Here is a 22,500-nt window from a genome sequence, read left to right as displayed (position 1 = left end):
TCTCTCTCTCTCTCTCTCTCTCTCTCTCTCTCTCTCTCTCGCTCTCTGTCTCTCTCTCTCTCAATTCAATTCAAGGGCTTTATTGGCATGGGAAACATGTGTTAACATTGCCAAAGCAAGTGAGGTAGATAATATATAAAGTGAATATATAAAGTGAAATAAACAATAAAAATGAACAGTAAACATTACACATACAGAAGTTTCAAAACAATAAAGACATTACAAATGTCATATTATATATATACAGTGTTTTAACAATGTACAAATGGTTAAAGGACACAAGATAAAATAAATAAGCATAAATATGGGTTGTATTTACAATGGTGTTTGTTCTTCACTGGTTGCCCTTTTCTCGTGGCAACAGGTCACAAATCTTGCTGCTGTGATGGCACACTGTGGAATTTCACCCAGTAGATATGGGAGTTTATCAAAATTGGGTTTGTTTTCGAATTCTTTGTGGATCTGTGTAATCTGAGGGAAATATGTCTCTCTAATATGGTCATACATTGGGCAGGAGGTTAGGAAGTGCAGCTCAGTTTCCACCTCATTTTGTGGGCAGTGTTGCACATAGCCTGTCTTCTCTTGAGAGCCATGTCTGCCTACGGCGGCCTTTCTTAATAGCAAGGCTATGCTCACTGAGTCTGTACATAGTCAAAGCTTTCCTTAAGTTTGGGTCAGTCACAGTGGTCAGGTATTCTGCCGCTGTGTACTCTCTGTGTAGGGCCAAATAGCATTCTAGTTTGCTCTGTTTTTTTGTTAATTCTTTCTTTCTCTCTCTCTCTCTGTCTCTCTCTCTCTCTCTTCTCTCTCTCTCTCTCTCTCTCTCTCTTCTCTCTCTCTCTCTCTCTCTCTCTCTCTCTCTCTCTCTCTCTCTTCTCTCTCTCTCTCTCTCTCTTCTCTCTCTCTCTCTCTCTCTCTCTCTCTCTCTCTCTCTCTCTCTCTCTCTCTGTCTCTCTCTGTCTCTGTCTCTGTCTTTCTCTCTCAAACCTAGTCTCTCTAATTCTCTCTCTCTGTCTGTCCTAGTCTCTCTCAATCTCTCTTTCTCTCTCTCTCTGTCCGTCCTAGTCTCTCTCCATCTCTCTCTCTCTCTGTCCCTCTTCGTCTCACTCTCTTCTTCTCTCTCTCCATCTCTCTCTCTATCGCTCCACATGCGGTCCAGTGGAATCCTTGCTCTGAGCCACGTTACTTAGCAACCAGAACACAGAGACGTATAACAGAGATATGGGAGATGAAAAGAGGAAGCGAGAGTACTCTGTCCTTGAAAACATCTAGTCAACAATTACTCTGTCTGTCTGTCTGTCTGTCTGCCTGCCTGCCTGCCTGTCTGTCAGAGAGAGCGAGAGAGAGAGAGAGAGAGAGAGAGAGAGAGAGAGAGAGATATCTAACCCCGGTGAGGTGTAACAGAGAGGAACATGCCTCTATTGTGTTTGTACTCTGACAGGGTCACTGGTTCTGTTGTTAGTTAACAAACAGAATAATGTGTTCACTTTCGTCCAGAGGGATTTGATATTGCATCATTTAAAACTCGACACATGAAACACACTACATAGATAGATAGAGACTCTGCAGGCTGAGGTCCCAGTAGTTAACTAACAGATAGATAGAGACTCTGCAGGCTGAGGTCCCAGTAGTTAACTAACAGATAGATAGAGACTCTGTAGGCCGAGGTCCCAGTAGTTAACTAACAGATAGATAGAGACCGAGGTCCCAGTAGTTAGCTAACAGATAGATAGAGACTCTGCAGGCTGAGGTCCCAGTAGTTAACTAACAGATAGATAGAGACTCTGCAGGCTGAGGTCCCAGTAGTTAACTAACAGATAGATAGAGACTCTGCAGGCCGAGGTCCCAGTAGTTAACTAACAGATATATAGAGACTCTGCAGGCCGAGGTCCCAGTAGTTAGCTAACAGATAGATAGAGACTCTGCAGGCTGAGGTCCCAGTAGTTAGCTAACAGATAGATAGAGACTCTGCAGGCTGAGGTCCCAGTAGTTAGCTAACAGATAGATAGAGACTCTGCAGGCCGAGGTCCCAGTAGTTAACTAACAGATATATAGAGACTCTGCAGGCCGAGGTCCCAGTAGTTAACTAACAGATAGATAGAGACTCTGCAGGCTGAGGTCCCAGTAGTTAACTAACAGATAGATAGAGACTCTGCAGGCCGAGGTCCCAGTAGTTAACTAACAGATAGATAGAGACTCTGCAGGCTGAGGTCCCAGTAGTTAGCTAACAGATATATAGAGACTCTGCAGGCTGAGGTCCCAGTAGTTAACTAACAGATAGATAGAGACTCTGCAGGCTGAGGTCCCAGTAGTTAACTAACAGATAGATAGAGACTCTGCAGGCCAAGGTCCCAGTAGTTAGCTAACAGATAGATAGAGACTCTGCAGGCTGAGGTCCCAGTAGTTAGCTAACAGATAGATAGAGACTCTGCAGGCTGAGGTCCCAGTAGTTAACTAACAGATAGATAGAGACTCTGCAGGCCGAGGTCCCAGTAGTTAACTAACAGATAGATAGAGACTCTGCAGGCCGAGGTCCCAGTAGTTAACTAACAGATAGATAGAGACCGAGGTCCCAGTAGTTAGCTAACAGATATATAGAGACTCTGCAGGCTGAGGTCCCAGTAGTTAACTAACAGATAGATAGAGACTCTGCAGGCCGAGGTCCCAGTAGTTAACTAACAGATAGATAGAGACTCTGCAGGCCGAGGTCCCAGTAGTTAACTAACAGATAGATAGAGACTCTGCAGGCCGAGGTCCCAGTAGTTAACTAACAGATAGATAGAGACTCTGCAGGCTGAGGTCCCAGTAGTTAACTAACAGATATATAGAGACTCTGCAGGCCGAGGTCCCAGTAGTTAGCTAACAGATATATAGAGACTCTGCAGGCCGAGGTCCCAGTAGTTAACTAACAGATATATAGAGACTCTGCAGGCCGAGGTCCCAGTAGTTAGCTAACAGATAGATAGAGATTCTGCAGGCCGAGCTAACAGATAGGTATAACAGACAGTAGTGGTTGGTAGAGCAGATGTCTTCAGCAGATGGTTCACTATATAACAGACTCAACACTGCCTTCTGATCCTGTCCGTGTTCTAGGTTACTATGTCTGATTAGACTGAGTTGCTTTCTGCTAATGAAAGATGGGAGGGAGAGGAGAAGAGAGGGAGGAGAGGAGAGGGGGATGGGAAGGAGGGGATTGATCAAGTCTTTCTCTCTCTCTCATTCCATGTAGCCAATTTACCAAAGCGTATAGGGTCCCCTAGGAAACACTTATCAACACTTTGGTTCCTACCCTGTCACAATAACTCCTCCCTGGCACTTTCATGAATTGTTATGTCAAACAACACTGTATTTAAAGTGCCCACTGTTATATTCTAACTATTTATTTAAAATAATCCTTCTATTTCCATGATTACAACAGTTCACCCAAAGCGTTTTGCTCTAAATCGCAAGTGCAACACTTGATTAAAAATAAGTCCTAGATTGTTTTGCCCGTATCATGCAGCCCTACGTGGCAGTGGGGAAATGACCTCTCTCACGTGAGTGCAGGAAATGCAGAATATTGGGAGAATTTTATTATTGAAAAAACAACATGGGAGACTTTTATTATGAAAAAACAACATGGGAGAATTTTATTTAAAAAAACATTAAATACCGTCTAGATTTTTTAAAATACCGTGAAATCTCTACCAGAATATAATGTCTCTGTCTGAATCGTCTCTTGTATTTCTCTCTACTACAATATAATGTCTCTGTCTGAATCGTCTCTTGTATTTCTCTCTACCAGAATATAATGTCTCTGTCTGAATCGTCTCTTGTATTCATCTCTACCAGAATATAATGTCTCTGTCTGAATCGTCTCTTGTATTTCTCTCTACCAGAATATAATGTCTCTGTCTGAATCGTCTCTTGTATTTATCTCTACCAGAATATAATATCTCTGTCTGAATCGCCTCTTGTATTTCTCTCTACCAGAATATAATGTCTCTGTCTGAATCGTCTCTTGTATTTATCTCTACCAGAATATAATATCTCTGTCTGAATCGCCTCTTGTATTTCTCTCTACCAGAATATAATGTCTCTGTCTGAATCGTCTCTTGTATTTCTCTCTACAAGCATCCCTTGCGTCCAGCTTAGCATTTAGTTTTAGTACAGCTGTGGGGGTTAATTTCAGACTCGCTGATCTGCCTGTCCTCCTGAATTCGGAAACCAATGTTTTGCTTTTCTTTCCAGGTTCAATGTTTGACATGAGTGAGTTAGCTGATGTTATCCAGCATGCTTAGCAACCGTTTAGTTTAGAAGGGACGAGGAGGGTCCTCGGGCGTAAGCAACATGACCAAAATAACTTGTCTGGGCTTTATCTTCTGGTGAAAGAATGACATTTTATGAATTAATGTGATCAAAATAATGTTTTAATGAAAATGTGTTATTCATTGTTATCTGAATATGTTGGTATCATTTTTATAAATACAATAAGGCACAAGAGGCAGTGTTGTATCATGAATACAATCGCAGATAAGAGGCAGTGCTGTATCATGAATACAGGTAAGAGGCAGTGTTGTATCATGAATAAGGTCACAGGTAAGAGGCAGTGTTGTATCATGAATACAGTCACAGGAGAGGCAGTGCTGTATCATGAATACGGGTAAGAGGCAGTGTTGTATCATGAATACAGGTAAGAGGCAGTGCTGTATCATGAATACAGGTAAGAGGCAGTGCTGTATCATGAATACAGTCACAGATAAGAGGCAGTGTTGTATCATGAATACAGTCACAGGTAAGAGGCAGTGCTGTATCATGAATATAGTCACAGGTAAGAGGCAGTGCTGTATCATGAATAGAGTCACAGGTAAGAGGCAGTGTTGTACCATGAATACAGTCACAGGTAAGAGCCAGTGCTGCATCATGAATAGAGTCACAGGTAAGAGGCAGTGCTGCATCATGAATAGAGTCACAGGTAAGAGGCAGTGCTGTATCATGAATACAGGTAAGAGGCAGTGTTGTATCATGAATACAGTCACAGGTAAGAGGCAGTGCTGTATCATGAATAGAGTCACAGGTAAGAGGCAGTGCTGTATCATGAATACAGTCACAGGTAAGAGGCAGTGTTGTATCATGAATACAGTCACAGGTAAGAGGCAGTGTTGTATCATGAATAGAGTCACAGGTAAGAGGCAGTGTTGTATCATGAATAGAGTCACAGGTAAGAGGCAGTGCTGTATCATGAATACAGTCACAGGTAAGAGGCAGTGTTGTATCATGAATAGAGTCACAGGTAAGAGGCAGTGTTGTATCATGAATATAGTCACAGGTAAGAGGCAGTGCTGTATCATGAATACAGTCACAGGTAAGAGGCAGTGCTGTATCATGAATACAGGTAAGAGGCAGTGCTGTATCATGAATACAGGTAAGAGGCAGTGCTGTATCATGAATACAGGTAAGAGGCAGTGCTGTATCATGAATACAGGTAAGAGGCAGTGTTGTATCATGAATAGAGTCACAGGTAAGAGGCAGTGCTGTATCATGAATACAGTCACAGGTAAGAGGCAGTGTTGTATCATGAATACAGTCACAGGTAAGAGGCAGTGTTGTATCATGAATAGAGTCACAGGTAAGAGGCAGTGTTGTATCATGAATAGAGTCACAGGTAAGAGGCAGTGCTGTATCATGAATACAGTCACAGGTAAGAGGCAGTGCTGTATCATGAATACAGTCACAGGTAAGAGGCAGTGTTGTATCATGAATACAGTCACAGGTAAGAGGCAGTGTTGTATCATGAATAGAGTCACAGGTAAGAGGCAGTGTTGTATCATGAGTAGAGTCACAGGTAAGAGGCAGTGCTGTATCATGAATACAGTCACAGATAAGAGGCAGTGCTGTATCATGAATACAGGTAAGAGGCAGTGCTGTATCATGAACACAGGTAAGAGGCAGTGCTGTATCATGAATACAGGTAAGAGGCAGTGCTGTATCATGAATACAGGTAAGAGGCAGTGTTGTATCATGAATACAGTCACAGGTAAGAGGCAGTGCTCTATCATGAATACAGTCACAGGTAAGAGGCAGTGCTGTATCATGAATACAGTCACAGGTAAGAGGCAGTGCTGTATCATGAATACGGTCACAGGTAAGAGGCAGTGCTGTATCATGAATACAGGTAAGAGGCAGTGTTGTATCATGAATACAGTCACAGATAGGAGGCAGTGCTGTATCATGAATACAGTCACAGGTAAGAGGCAGTGCTGTATCATGAATACAGGTAAGAGGCAGTGTTGTATCATGAATACAGTCACAGGTAAGAGGCAGTGCTGCATCATGAATACAGTCACAGGTAAGAGGCAGTGTTGTATCATGAATACAGTCACAGGTAAGAGGCAGTGTTGTGTCATGAGTACAGTCACAGGTAAGAGGCAGTGTTGTATCATGAATACAGTCACAGGTAAGAGGCAGTGCTGTATCATGAATACTGTCAGAGGTAAGAGGCAGTGCTGCATCATGAATAGAGTCACAGGTAAGAGGCAGTGTTGTACCATGAATACAGTCACAGGTAAGAGGCAGTGCTGCATCATGAATAGAGTCACAGGTAAGAGGCAGTGTTGTATCATGAATACAGTCACAGGTAAGAGGCAGTGTTGTATCATGAATACAGTCACAGGTAAGAGGCAGTGCTGTATCATGAATAGAGTCACAGGTAAGAGGCAGTGCTGTATCATGAATACAGTCACAGGTAAGAGGCAGTGTTGTATCATGAGTACAGTCACAGGTAAGAGGCAGTGTTGTATCATGAATAGAGTCACAGGTAAGAGGCAGTGTTGTATCATGAATAGAGTCACAGGTAAGAGGCAGTGCTGTATAATGAATACAGTCACAGGTAAGAGGCAGTGTATCATGAATAGAGTCACAGGTAAGAGGCAGTGTTGTATCATGAATAGAGTCACAGGTAAGAGGCAGTGCTGTATCATGAATACAGTCACAGGTAAGAGGCAGTGCTGTATCATGAATACAGGTAAGAGGCAGTGCTGTATCATGAATACAGGTAAGAGGCAGTGCTGTATCATGAATACAGGTAAGAGGCAGTGCTGTATCATGAATACAGGTAAGAGGCAGTGCTGTATCATGAATACAGGTAAGAGGCAGTGTTGTATCATGAATAGAGTCACAGGTAAGAGGCAGTGCTGTATCATGAATACAGTCACAGGTAAGAGGCAGTGTTGTATCATGAATAGAGTCACAGGTAAGAGGCAGTGTTGTATCATGAATAGAGTCACAGGTAAGAGGCAGTGCTGTATCATGAATACAGTCACAGGTAAGAGGCAGTGCTGTATCATGAATACAGTCACAGGTAAGAGGCAGTGTTGTATCATGAATACAGTCACAGGTAAGAGGCAGTGTTGTATCATGAATAGAGTCACAGGTAAGAGACAGTGTTGTATCATGAATAGAGTCACAGGTAAGAGGCAGTGCTGTATCATGAATACAGTCACAGATAAGAGGCAGTGCTGTATCATGAATACAGCTAAGAGGCAGTGCTGTTTTATGAATACAGGTAAGAGGCAGTGCTGTATCATGAATACAGGTAAGAGGCAGTGCTGTATCATGAATACAGGTAAGAGGCAGTGCTGTATCATGAATACAGGTAAGAGGCAGTGCTGTATCATGAACACAGGTAAGAGGCAGTGCTTTATCATGAATACAGGTAAGAGGCAGTGCTGTATCATGAATACAGGTAAGAGGCAGTGTTGTATCATGAATACAGTCACAGGTAAGAGGCAGTGCTGTATCATGAATACAGTCACAGGTAAGAGGCAGTGCTGTATCATGAATACAGTCACAGGTAAGAGGCAGTGCTGTATCATGAATACGGTCACAGGAGAGGCAGTGCTGTATCATGAATACAGGTAAGAGGCAGTGTTGTATCATGAATACAGTCACAGATAGGAGGCAGTGCTGTATCATGAATACAGTCACAGGTAAGAGGCAGTGTTGTATCATGAATACAGGTAAGAGGCAGTGTTGTATCATGAATACAGTCAGAGGTAAGAGGCAGTGCTGCATCATGAATAGAGTCACAGGTAAGAGGCAGTGCTGTATCATGAATACAGTCACAGGTAAGAGGCAGTGCTGTATCATGAATGGTGTCACAGGTAAGAGGCAGTGTTGTATCATGAATACAGTCACAGATAAGAGGCAGTGCTGTATCATGAATACAGTCACAGATAAGAGGCAGTGTTGTATCATGAATACAGTCACAGATAAGAGGCAGTGTTGTATCATGCTGTAACACGTTTGAGCTGCTACTGAAAGCAAAAGTTGAATTGGAAACATTACTGGCATTGTTGAGTATGACTTTTCATAATAGCAAGATACTCTAGACTGATCGTTTGCTTATTAAAGCTGGCAAGTATGTTTGTTTGGTTACCAAGACAACTGCTGTAGTTTTATCTAGTAAACTTGCTAGCGACTTCAGTGGATGTTGAACACATTTCTACCAGCAAAATTAACACATGGTTTCAGCAGCGTTAATGTTGACCTATCCCTTTAACCGCTGGTCTCCACATGGTTTCTGCAGCGTTAATGTTGACCTATCCCTTTAACCGCTGGTCTCTTCATGGTTTCTGCAGCGTTAATGTTGACCTATCCCTTTAACCGCTGGTTTCTGCAGCGTTAATGTTTACCTATCCCTTTAACCGCTGGTTTCTGCAGCGTTAATGTTGACCTATCCCTTTAACTGCTGGTCTCTTCATGGTTTCAGCAGCGTTAATCTTGACCTATCCCTTTAACAGCTGGTTTCTGCAGCGTTAATGTTGACCTATCCCTTTAACCGATGGTTTCCACATGGTTTCAGCAGCGTTAATGTTGACCTATCCCTTTAACTGCTGGTCTCGTCATGGTTTCAGCAGCGTTAATGTTGACCTATCCCTTTAACTGCTGGTTTCAGCAGTGTTAATGTTGACCTATCCCTTTAACCGCTGGTCTCCACATGGTTTCAGCAGCGTTAATGTTGACCTATCCCTTTAACCGCTGGTCTCCACATGGTTTCAGCAGCGTTAATGTTGACCTGTACCTTTAACTGCTGGTTTCAGCAGCATTAATGTTGACCTATCCCTTTAACCGCTGGTCTCCACATGGTTTCAGCAGCGTTAATGTTGACCTATCCCTTTAACCGCTGGTCTCCACATGGTTTCAGCAGCGTTAATGTTGACCTATCCCTTTAACTGCTGGTTTCAGCAGCGATAATGTTGACCTATCCCTTTAACCGCTGGTCTCCACATGGTTTCAGCAGCGTTAATGTTGACCTATCCCTTTAACCGCTGGTCTCCACATGGTTTCAGCAGCGTTAATGTTGACCTATCCCTTTAACCGCTGGTCTCCACATGGTTTCAGCAGCGTTAATGTTGACCTATCCCTTTAACCGCTGGTCTCCACATGGTTTCAGCAGCGTTAATGTTGACCTATCCCTTTAACCACTGGTCTCTTGGTTTCAGCAGCGTTAATGTTGACCTATCCCTTTAACTGCTGGTTTCAGCAGCGATAATGTTGACCTATCCCTTTAACCGCTGGTCTCCACATGGTTTCTGCAGCGTTAATGTTGACCTATCCCTTTAACCGCTGGTCTCTTCATGGTTTCAGCAGCATTAATGTTGAACCCTCCCTTTAACCACTGGTCTCCACATGGTTTCAGCAGCGTTAATGTTGACCTATCCCTTTAACTGCTGGTCTCCACATGGTTTCAGCAGCGTTCATGTTGACCTATCCCTTTGACCGCTGGTCTCCACATGGTTTCAGCAGCGTTAATGTTGACCTATCCCTTTAACTGCTGGTTTCAGCAGCGATAATGTTGACCTATCCCTTTAACCGCTGGTCTCCACATGGTTTCAGCAGTGTTAATGCTGACCTATCCCTTTAACCACTGGTCTCCACATGGTTTCAGCAGCGTTAATGTTGACCTATCCCTTTAACCGCTGGTCTCCACATGGTTTCAGCAGCGTTAATGTTGACCTATCCCTTTAACCGCTGGTCTCCACATGGTTTCAGCAGCGTTAATGTTGACCTATCCCTTTAACCGCTGGTCTCCACATGGTTTCAGCAGCGTTAATGTTGACCTATCCCTTTAACCACTGGTCTCTTGGTTTCAGCAGCGTTAATGTTGACCTATCCCTTTAACCGCTGGTCTCCACATGGTTTCAGCAGCGTTAATGTTGACCTATCCCTTTAACCGCTGGTCTCCACATGGTTTCAGCAGCGTTAATGTTGACCTATCCCTTTAACCACTGGTCTCCACATGGTTTCAGGGGCGTTAATGTTGACCTATCCCTTTAACCACTGGTCTCCACATGGTTTCAGGGGCGTTAATGTTGACCTATCCCTTTAACTGCTGGTTTCTGCAGCGTTAATGTTGAACCCTCCCTTTAACCGCTGGTCTCCACATGGTTTCAGCAGCGTTAATGTTGACCTATCCCTTTAACCACTGGTCTCCACATGGTTTCAGGGGCGTTAATGTTGACCTATCCCTTTTACCACTGGTCTCCACATGGTTTCAGCAGCGTTAATGTTGACCTATCCCTTTAACCGCTGGTCTCCACATGGTTTCAGCAGCGTTAATGTTGACCTATCCCTTTAACTGCAGGTTTCAGCAGCAATAATGTTGACCTATCCCTTTAACCACTGGTCTCCACATGGTTTCATGGTTTATGCACAGTGTGTCGTCGGGATCTTTGTTGAAAAGTTTGTTTCTGTTGGAGAGTTTTGTCCGTATCTCTCACTCTCTCTCTCTCTTGGTTAGATCGGATAGTTCAGAGCGACATTCATTAATATGTCATAGAATGGTTCTTTCGGCGGCTGCAGAGTAGTAATTAATATCAAAGACTTGTTCTTATTCTGTCGGTATCGATAGTCTAAGGGTTTAACCACGTGGTATGGTTAAAAGATTCATGAATGGTCTTACAACCTTCGTCTTCTCCTACTGGAGAAAAACATGGTCTGGTGATAATTTCTTCTCTCTTTTATTTGGAATGGCAGAAAAGGGGCTGTCCCAGGATGACTGACCCTAACTGGGCTCAGGGGCGGTCCAGGATGCCTGACCCTAACTGGGATCAGGGGCTGTCCAGGATGTCTGACCCTAACTGGGCTCAGGGGCGGTCCAGGATGTCTGACCCTAACTGGGCTCAGGGGCGGTCCAGGATGCCTGACCCTAACTGGGCTCAGGGGCGGTCCAGGATGCCTGACCCTAACTGGGCTCAGGGGTGGTCCAGGACGCCTGACCCTAACTGGGCTCAGGGGCGGTCCAAGATGTCTGAACCTAACTGGGCTCAGGGGCGGTCCAGGATGTCTGACCCTAACTGGGCTTAGGGGCGATCCAGGACGCCTGACCCTAACTGGGCTCAGGGGTGGTCCAGGATGTCTGACCCTAACTGGGCTCAGGGGCGGTCCCAGGATGACTGACCCTAACTGGGCTCAGGGGCGGTCCAGGATGTCTGACCCTAACTGTGCTCAGGGGCTGTCCCAGGATGTCTGACCCTAACTGGGCTTAGGGGCTGTCCAAGAATGCCTGACCCTAACTGGGCTCAGGGGCGGTCCAGGATGTCTGACCCTAACTGGGCTCAGGGGCGGTCCCAGGATGTCTGAACCTAACTGGGCTCAGGGGCGGTCCAGGATGTCTGACCCTAACTGGGCTCAGGGGCTGTCCAAGGATGCCTGACCCTAACTGGGCTCAGGGGCTGTCCAAGGATGCCTGACCCTAACTGGGCTATGGGGCGGTCCAGGATGTCTGACCCTAACTGGGCTCAGGGGCGGTCCCAGGATGTCTGACCCTAACTGGGCTCAGGGGCGGTCCAGGATGCCTGACCCTAACTGGGCTCAGGGGCGTTCCAGGATGTCTGACCCTAACTGGGCTCAGGGGCGGTCCCAGGATGTCTGACCCTAACTGGGCTCAGGGGCGGTCCAGGATGCCTGACCCTAACTGGGCTCAGGGGCGGTACAGGATGTCTGACCCTAACTGGGCTCAGGGGCGGTCCAGGATGCCTGACCCTAACTGGGCTCAGGGGCGGTCCAGGATGCCTGACCCTAACTGGGCTCAGGGGCGGTCCAGGATGCCTGACCCTAACTGGGCTCAGGGGCGGTCCAGGATGCCTGACCCTTACTGGGCTCAGGGGCAGTAAAGGATGTCTGACCCTAACTGGGCTCAGGGGCGGTCCAGGATGTCAGTAGGCCATGTCTGAGTGTGTAGTCCTTAACCCAGGTCTCTACGTGGTTAATGCTGGGGATCCTGTACTGTGTGATGTCTGTATTCAGTAGGCCATGTCTCAGTGTGTAGTCCTTAACCCAGGTCTCTACGTGGTTAATGCTGGGGATCCTGTACTGTGTGATGTCTGTATTCAGTAGGCCATGTCTGAGTGTGTAGTCCTTAACCCAGGTCTCTACGTGGTTAATGCTGGGGATCCTGAACTGTGTGATGTCTGTATTCAGTAGGCCATGTCTCAGTGTGTAGTCCTTAACCCAGGTCTCCACGTGGTTTGAACACGTCTCCATGATTGTGATTCTCCTGAACTGTGTGACTCTGGGGATGTACCAACCCTGTGAAGACGTCACCTGTCAGGCAGAGTGGTGCCTCATACTACAGGTAGGTACTACTTTAAACCTCTCACCTCTCACCTATAACCTCTCACCCCTCACCTATAACCTCTCACCTCTCACCCCTCACCTATAACCTCTCACCCCTCACCTATAACCTCTCACCCCTCACCTATAACCTCTCACCCCTCACCTCTCACCCCTCACCTATAACCTCTCACCCCTCACCTCTCACCTATAACCTCTCACCTCTCACCTATAACCTCTCACCTATAACCTCTCACCCCTCAATTATAACCTCTCACCCCTCACCTATAACCTCTCACCTATAACCTCTCACCCCTCGCCTATAACCTCTCACCTCTCACCCTTCACCTATAACCTCTCACCACTCACCTTTAACCTCTCACCCCTCACCTATAACCTCTCACCCCTCACCAAATCAAAATCAAATCAAATCAAATGTATTTATATAGACCTTCGTACATCAGCTGATATCTCAAAGTGCTGTACAGAAACCCAGCCTAAAACCCCAAACAGCAAGCAATGCAGGTGTAGAAGCACGGTGGCTAGGAAAAACTCCCTAGAAAGGCCAAAACCTAGGAAGAAACCTAGAGAGGAACCAGGCTATGTGGGGTGGCCAGTCCTCTTCTGGCTGTGCCGGGTGGAGATTATAACAGAACATGGCCAAGTGTTCCCCACTCCACGGTCAGGTGGACTGGGGACAGCAAGGAGTCATCATGTCAGGTAGTCCTGGGGCATGGTCCTAGGGCTCAGGTCAGTTGAAACTGGAGCAGCAGCATGGCCAGGTGGACTGGGGACAGCAAGGAGTCATCATGTCAGGTAGTCCTGGGGCATGGTCCTAGGGCTCAGGTCCTCCGAGAGAGAGAAAGAAAGAGAGAAGGAGAGAATTAGAGAACGCACACTTAGATTCACACAGGACACCGAATAGGACAGGAGAAGTACTCCTGATATAACAAACTGACCCCAGCCCCCCGACACATAAACTACTGCAGCATAAATACTGGAGACACTGTGGCCCCATCCGAGGACACCCCCGGAGAGGGCCAAACAGGAAGGATATAACCCCACCCACTTTGCCAAAGCACAGCCCCCACACCACTAGAGGGATATCTTCAACCACCAACTTATCATCCTGAGACAAGGCTGAGTATAGCCCACAAAGATCTCCGCCATGGCACAACCCAAGGGGGGGCGCCAACCCAGACAGGATGACCACATCAGTGAATCGACCCACTCAGGTGACGCACCCCTTCCAGGGACGGCATGAGAGAGCCCCAGTAAGCCAGTGACTCAGCCCCTGTAAATAGGGTTAGAGGCAGAGAATCCCAGTGGAAAGAGGGGAACCGGCCAGGCAGAGACAGCAAGGGCGGTTTGTTGCTCCAGAGCCTTTCCGTTCACCTTCCCACTCCTGGGCCAGACTACACTCAATCATATGACCCACTGAAGAGATGAGTCTTCTGTAAAGACTTAAAGGTTGAGACCGAGTTTGCGTCTCTGACATGGGTAGGCAGACCGTTCCATAAAAATGGAGCTCTATAGGAGAAAGCCCTGCCTCCAGCTGTTTGCTTAGAAATTCTAGGGACAATTAGGAGGCCTGCGTCTTGTGACCGTAGCGTACGTGTAGGTATGTACGACAGGACCAAATCAGAGAGATAGGTAGGAGCAAGCCCATGTAATGCTTTGTAGGTTAGCAGTAAAACCTTGAAATCAGCCCTTGCTTTGACAGGAAGCCAGTTGTAGAGAGGCTAGCACTGGAGTAATATGATACATTTTTTTGGTTTTAGTCAGGATTCTAGCAGCCGTATTTAGCACTAACTGAAGTTTATTTAGTGCTTTATCCGGGTAGCCGGAAAGTAGAGCATTGCAGTAGTCTAACCTAGAAGTGACTAAAGCATGGATTAATTTTCCTGCATCATTTTTGGACAGAAAGTTTCTGATTTTTGCAATGTTACGTAGATGGAAAAAAGCTGTCCTTGAAATGGTCTTGATATGTTCTTCAAAAGAGAGATCAGGGTCCAGAGTAACGCCGAGGTCCTTCACAGTTTTATTTGAGACGACTGTACAACGATTAAGATTAATTGTCAGATTCAACAGAAGATCTCTTTGTTTCTTGGGACCTAGAACAAGCATCTCTGTTTTGTCCGAGTTTAAAAGTAGAACGTTTGCAGCCATCCTATTCCTTATGTCTGAAACACATGCTTCTAGCGAGGGCAATTTTGGGGCTTCACCATGTTTCATTGAAATGTACACTGTGTGTCATCCGCATAGCAGTGAAAGTTAACATTATGTTTTCGAATAACATCCCCAAGAGGTAAAATATATAGTGAAAACAATAGTGGTCCTAAAACGGAACCTTGAGGAACACCGAAATTTAGAGTTGATTTGTCAGAGGACAAACCATTCACAGAGACAAATATCTTTCCGACAGATAAGATCTAAACCAGGCCAGAACTTATCCGTGACCAATTTGGGTTTCCAATCTCTCCAAACCACTCACCTTTAACCTCTCACCTCTCACCTATAACCTCTCACCCCTCTCACCCCTCACCTATAGTCTCTCACTACTCACCTATAACCTCTCACCTATAACCTCTCACCCCTCACCTATAACCTCTCACCTATAACCTCTCACCTATAACCTCTCACCCCTCACCTATAACCTCTTACCCCTCACCTATCACCTCTCACCCCTCACCTATAGTCTCTCACCCCTCACCTATAACCTCTCACCTATAACCTCTCACCCCACACCTATAACCTCTCACCTATAACCTCTCACCTATAACCTCTCACCCCTCACCTATAACCTCTCACCCCTCACCTATAACCTCTCACCCCTCACCTATAACCTCTCACCTATAACCTCTCACCCCTCACCAAAAACCTCTCTTCCCTCACCATCAACACCTCACCCCTCACCTGGGACGGCAGGGTAGCCTAGTGGTTAGAGCGTTGGACTAGTAACCGGAAGGTTGCAAGTTCAAACCCCTAGCTGACAAGGTACAAATCTTTTGTCATTGGCCATCATTGAAAATAAGAATTTGTTCTTAACTGACTTGCCTAGTTAATTAAATAAAGGTAAAATAAAAAATAACCTCTTACCTCTCAGCCCTCAACACCTCACCATCAACACCTCACCTATAACCTCTCACCCCTCAGCTAGTCTCGTCTTGGTGACTGTACCTTGTTCTAGGTGTTTGTTGACTGTATCTTTGTCTGTTCTAGGTGTTTGATGACTGTATCTTTGTCTGTTCTACTGTTCTAGGTGTTTGATGACTGTATCTTTGTCTGTTCTACTGTTCTAGGTGTTTGATGACTGTATCTTTGTGTGTTCTAGGTGTTTGATGACTGTATCTTTGTCTGTTCTACTGTTCTAGGTGTTTGATGACTGTATCTTTGTCTGTTCTACTGTTCTAGGTGTTTGATGACTGTATCTTTGTCTGTTCTAGGTGTTTGATGACTGTATCTTTGTCTGTTCTACTGTTCTAGGTGTTTGATGACTGTATCTTTGTCTGTTCTATTGTTCTAGGTGTTTGATGACTGTATCTTTGTCTGTTCTACTGTTCTAGGTGTTTGACGACTGTATCTTTGTCTGTTCTAGGTGTTTGATGACTGTATCTTTGTATGTTCTGGGTGTTTGATGACTGTATCTTTGTCTGTTCTACTGTTCTGGGTGTTTGATAACTGTATATTTGTCTGTTCTACGGTTCTAGGTTTTTGATGACTGTATCTTTGTCTGTTCTAGGTGTTTGATGACTGTATCTTTGTCTGTTCTACTGTTCTAGGTGTTTGATGACTGTATCTTTGTCTGTTCTAGGTGTTTGTTGACTATCTTTGTCTGTTCTAGGTGTTTGATGACTGTATCTTTGTCTGTTCTACTGTTCTAGGTGTTTGATGACTGTATCTTTGTCTGTTCTACTGTTCTAGGTGTTTGATGACTGTATCTTTGTCTGTTCTAGGTGTTTGATGACTGTATCTTTGTCTGTTCTACTGTTCTAGGTGTTTGATGACTGTATCTTTGTCTGTTCTACTGTTCTAGGTGTTTGATGACTGTATCTTTGTCTGTTCTACTGTTCTAGGTGTTTGACGACTGTATCTTTGTCTGTTCTAGGTGTTTGATGACTGTATCTTTGTATGTTCTGGGTGTTTGATGACTGTATCTTTGTCTGTTCTACTGTTCTGGGTGTTTGATAACTGTATCTTTGTCTGTTCTACTGTTCTAGGTTTTTGATGACTGTATCTTTGTCTGTTCTAGGTGTTTGATGACTGTATCTTTGTCTGTTCTACTGTTCTAGGTGTTTGATGACTGTATCTTTGTCTGTTCTAGGTGTTTGTTGACTATCTTTGTCTGTTCTAGGTGTTTGATGACTGTATCTTTGTCTGTTCTACTGTTCTAGGTGTTTGATGACTGTATCTTTGTCTGTTCTACTGTTCTAGGTGTTTGATGACTGTATATTTGTCTGTTCTACTGTTCTAGGTGTTTGATGACTGTATCTTTGTCTGTTCTACTGTTCTAGGTGTTTGATGACTGTATCGTTGTCTGTTCTACTGTTCTAGGTGTTTGATGACTGTATCTTTGTCTGTTCTAGGTGTTTGATGACTGTATCTTTGTATGTTCTACTGTTCTAGGTGATTGATGACTGTATCTTTGTCTGTTCTACTGTTCTAGGTGTTTGATGACTGTATCTTTGTCTGTTCTACTGTTCTAGGTGATTGATGACTGTATCTTTGTCTGTTCTACTGTTCTAGGTGTTTGATGACTGTATCTTTGTCTGTTCTACTGTTCAAGGTGTTTGACGACTGTATCTTTGTCTGTTCTAGGTCTTTGATGACTGTATCTTTGTATGTTCTACTGTTCTAGGTGATTGATGACTGTATCTTTGTCTGTTCTACTGTTCTAGGTGTTTGATGACTGTATCTTTGTCTGTTCTAGGTGTTTGACGACTGTATCTTTGTCTGTTCTAGGTCTTTGATGACTGTATCTTTGTATGTTCTACTGTTCTAGGTGATTGATGACTGTATCTTTGTCTGTTCTACTGTTCTAGGTGTTTGATGACTGTATCTTTGTCTGTTCTAGGTGTTTGACGACTGTATCTTTGCGTTTTTCGCGGTGGAGATGGTCATTAAGATGGTGGCTCTGGGGATCTTCGGTTCTAAGTGTTACCTTGGCGACACTTGGAACCGACTGGACTTCTTCATCGTCATGGCAGGGTAAGTGTTCTATTCCCACAATGCTCAGGGGTTAGTCAGGCGGTTAGGGACAAGAGAACATCAAAATAGAACCTATAGAACCTTCTCTAGATTCTGTTTTTGATTCCAGAGACGCACGAGGACGTTCTTTAAGTCTGCTGCTAAAGTATTTTCCTTTCTTATATAAATGTAACCGTTATTTAACGAGGCAAGTCAGTTCAGAACAAATTCTTATTAACAATGACGGGGCCTACCCCCGGGTCAAACCCGGACGACGCCGGGCCAATGGTGCGCCGGCCCTATGAGACTCCCAATCACGGTCGGGTGTGAAGCAGCCCGTGAGGTGATGGAGTGTGTAGCCTGCTGGGAGAAACACACGTTCAATGTCACTGTTTCAGGCAAGGAGAAAAGTGTGTGTGTGTGTGTGTTTGTGTGTGTGTGTGTGTGTGTGTGTGTGTGTGTTTGTTTGTGTGTAAGAGACGTTAACTAAGCAGACAGCAGCGGTCACCTCAGACACACAGCATTACCCCTTTACTCACTGTGAGGTACACACACACACACACACACACACACACACACACACACACACACACACACACAAAGCCAGGGGATAGGTTATCTGCACTATGACAAATACAGAGGGAACTAGTGAGTCAGATCATTGTTTTAGGGTCTGACAGGGTTGATGTTCAGTTCTTTAGGGTCTAACAGATTTGATGTTCAGTTCTTTAGGGTCGGACAGGGTTGATGTTCAGTTCTATAGGGTCGGAGAGGGTTGATGTTCAGTTCTTTAGGGTCTAACAGGGTTGATGTTCAGTTCTTTAGGGTCTGACAGTTAGGGTCTGACAGGGTTGATGTTCAGTTCTTTAGGGTCTGACAGGGTTGATGTTCAGTTCTTTAGGGTCTGACAGGGTTGACGTTCAGTTCTTTAGGGTCTGACAGGGTTGATGTTCAGTTCTTTAGGGTCGGACAGGGTTGATGTTCAGTTCTTTAGGGTCTGACAGGGTTGATGTTCAGTTCTTTAGGGTCTGACTGTTGAGGTTCATTGTTTTAGGGTCTGACTGGGTTAATGTTCAGTTCTTTAGGGTCTGACTGGGTTGATGTTCAGTTTTTTAGGGTCTGACAGGGTTGATGTTCAGTTCTTTAGGGTCTGACCGGTTTGATGTTCAGTTCTTTAGGGTCTAACAGAGTGATGTTCAGTTCTTTAGGGTCTGACTGGGTTGATGTTCAGTTTTTTAGTGTCTGGCAGGGTGTATGTTCAGTTCTTTAGGGTCTGACAGGGTTGATGTTCAGTTATTTAGGGTCTGACAGGGTTGATGTTCAGTTCTTTAGGGTCTGACAGGGATGATGTTCAGTTCTTTAGGGTCATATAGGGTTAATGTTCAGTTCTTTACGGTCGGACAGGGTTGATGTTCAGTTCTTTAGGGTCGGACAGGGTTGATGTTCAGTTCTTTAGGGTCTGACTGTTGAGGTTCATTGTTTTAGGGTCTGACTGGGTTAATGTTCAGTTCTTTAGGGTCTGACTGGGTTGATGTTACGTTCTTTAGGGTCTGACAGGGTTGATGTTTAGTTCTTTAGTGTCTGAAATGGTTGATGTTCAGTTCTTAAGGGTCTGACAGGGTTGATGTTCATTGTTTTAGGGTCTGGCAGGGTTGATGTTCAGTTCTTTAGGGTCTGACAGGATTGATGTTCAGTTCTTTAGGGTCTGACAGGGTTGACGTTCAGTTCTTTAGGGTCTGACAGGGTTGATGTTCAGTTCTTTAGGGTCTGACAGGGTTGACGTTCAGTTCTTTAGGGTCTGACAGGGTTGATGTTCAGTTCTTTAGGGTCTGACAGGAATGATGCTCTGTAAGTAGGAAAACCTGCAAAATCGGCAGTGTATCAAATACTTGTTCACCCCACTGTATATATATAAATAGTAAACCTCATGTAGATATCTTTCTTCTTATAATTCCCGACATTTGGTATCGTTATTTGTTGTTAAACGTGCCCCCGGTATCTGTGCTTTTAGAGATGTCGACGATGAGCATATGACCTGTGTGAAGCACCGATTCAAAAACTCCCCTATGAGCTACTACTCTTCTCCTACTTCCTGTTTACGGCCGTACTTCCAAAATAGGTCTAAAATAAATAGAAATAAGAAATAACAACTGAAAAAAAAATGCCTCTTCAGCATCGACAATGTATTGAGCTGTTGTTGACTTCCTGTTTGGCTGGTGCAGAAATAGCCATTGTTTCAGTTGTTGACTTCCTGTCCTGTGAGAGGCAGTGTCATGTCTTTGGCTATTCCAGATTAAGTGATATGACATGCTATTCTATAAAATCCTTTCCCTGTAATTAATATTACCTGATTGAGCTAATCATGTAAATGTAATTAACTAGAGAGTCGGGGCACCACGAAATAATATTTATAGAGCTGTTATCTTCCGAATAAACTCTTAAAGACCTAGTAATATTTTACATCAATAGCAGTCAATATCAATCTTCACCTTGTTTTAGTCTCATCTGAAAGTTGTAAATTCTTGGTTATCTGCACGAACCCTGGCTAACAAGTTGAATCAGCAATACAAAATTGGGTTTAATAATTTATTTACTAAATACCTAACTAATCACACAGAATTACATATACACAGAATGAGTCATACCTTGATTACAAATTATATCATAAAGGAAAACGTCCCTGGCGGGCGGAGAAGATATGACAACTGGTTATACAAAAGAAAAGGGGTTGGGTTTGAGTGAAAGAGCGGGAAGACTGAGGAACAAAGGGAGAAACGATGTCTCTATCGTAAATACAGGGTCTTATGCATTCTAAATTACCGCCCATTTGGAAAAGGAAAATGCAGTAAATATTTACTCTGAGCTGCGCTTCAGTAGGTTGGTGGTAGGTGGGAGGCCGTGTTGCCCAACAGAGTCCTTTGAAGAATGTCTCTGCTGGTAAATTGGATACGTTGTAGTAACGTCGTTGTGTGGTAGACGGGATACTCTGTCTGTTCTTTCCTAGCCCACGTTTGCAGCTGCTGTTGCTAACTCAACAGCTAGGAGGTATCACTTCTGTTGTAAATAAGAGTTCAAAGTTCATACCATTCGCAACCAAAACTCACGCCGAGGTTGGCTTCGTTCTGTAGTTAATTATCTGAACCATTCTGACATCGGATCGTCATCATAATGTATCCGGAACAGGAGGTTACATTTTCGTCAAGGCTTTAGATAGTGGAGGGAGAAGGGTGTGTTTTCATAGTTTTATAACCCATGTCTCTTCACAGGGGTGGGCCACTGATTGAGCAGAGCCCTAACCTTATGAAAAACCAAATCTCTCATTTGGAAGCTAAAATTACATTTAATCTTTTCACCAATAATTTCACATTCAAACATTTAAATTGAACAACAATTCCATGTGAATCCGATAACTACAATGTTCAGACTTTCCTCTGTAGAGTTTATGTCATCTTATCATATCTGTCTCAGATGACAACCGAACTGACATCATATTCATTAAGTACCAACCCATATGTTCAACTGGTCGGATTAACAAAATATAGTTCATTTCCCCCCACCTTCTGATGTTCCCAGAATCTCTACGTTAACCAAGGGATTTTTTCAAATGTCACATCAGTAGGGTAGAGAGAGGATAAAAGGAGGGGAGAGGTATTTATGACGGTCATAAACCTACCCCCCAGGCCAACGTCATGACAGTAGTGAGGTCAGGTGCTGTCTGTCATCCTGGCAGGTGAGTGATTGGCTGGTGCAGAAATAGACATGGTTTCAGTTGTTGACTTCCTGTGAGAGGCAGTGAGGTCAGGTGCTGTCTGGCATCCTGGCAGGTGAGTGATTGGCTGGTGTAGAAATAGACATTGTTTCAGTTGTTTATGCATTTTTATTCAGAGCCCTGTTTTTTAAGGAAGTGTGTACAGGCCGCAACGAGAGTCAATAAAGATAGTTCCATCTCTAAAGCACAGATACTGGTGGCAGGCTACTTGATTCTAAAGCACAGATACTGGTGGCAGGCTACTTGATTCTAAAGCACAGATACTGGTGGCAGGCTACTTGATTCTAAAGCACAGATACTGGTGGCAGGCTACTTGATTCTAAAGCACAGATACTGGCGGCAGGCTACATGTCGTTAGCCTACTTGATTCTAAAGCACAGATACTATATGATACTATAGCACAGATAATAGACTACATGAGGCCTAGAGTCAGTGTCCAGACGTCAGTTAATATTATAATAGACTACATGAGGTCTACAGTCAGTGTCCAGACTTCAGTTACTATTATAATAGACCTACAGTCAGTGTCCAGACGTCAGTTACTATTATAATATACTACATGAGGTCTACAGTCAGTGTCCAGACTTCAGTTACTATTATAATAGACCTACAGTCAGTGTCCAGACTTCAATTACTATTATAGTAGACTACATGAGGCCTACAGTCAGTGTCCAGACGTCAGTTAATATTATAATAGACTACATGAGGTCTACAGTCAGTGTCCAGACTTCAGTTACTATTATAATAGACCTACAGTCAGTGTCCAGACGTCAGTTACTATTATAATATACTACATGAGGTCTACAGTCAGTGTCCAGACTTCAGTTACTATTATAATAGACCTACAGTCAGTGTCCAGACTTCAGTTACTATTATAGTAGACTACATGAGGCCTACAGTCAGTGTCCAGACTTCAGTTACTATTATAATAGACCTACAGTCAGTGTCCA

General features: G+C 44.3%; 1 protein-coding gene across 1 annotated transcript in view; it reads left to right on the top strand.

Moving 5' to 3' along the window:
• Positions 1 to 12,508: 12,508 nt before the first annotated feature.
• The window catches only part of LOC139365258 (voltage-dependent T-type calcium channel subunit alpha-1H-like), a 102,666-nt gene continuing 92,674 nt past the window's right edge, over positions 12,509 to 22,500 (top strand). Inside the window, exons 1-2 of the mRNA XM_071102764.1 lie at positions 12,509 to 12,616; positions 17,669 to 17,802. Coding sequence (XP_070958865.1) covers positions 12,524 to 12,616; positions 17,669 to 17,802 — 227 coding nt within the window. The 5' untranslated portion in view covers positions 12,509 to 12,523. The remainder of the gene's footprint in view (positions 12,617 to 17,668; positions 17,803 to 22,500) is intronic.

This window comes from Oncorhynchus clarkii, chromosome 13, assembly GCF_045791955.1.
Source record: "Oncorhynchus clarkii lewisi isolate Uvic-CL-2024 chromosome 13, UVic_Ocla_1.0, whole genome shotgun sequence".
Lineage (NCBI taxonomy): Eukaryota > Metazoa > Chordata > Actinopteri > Salmoniformes > Salmonidae > Oncorhynchus > Oncorhynchus clarkii.
Note: the sequence above shows the minus strand (reverse complement) of the source record. Positions and strands in the feature narration are given on the sequence as shown.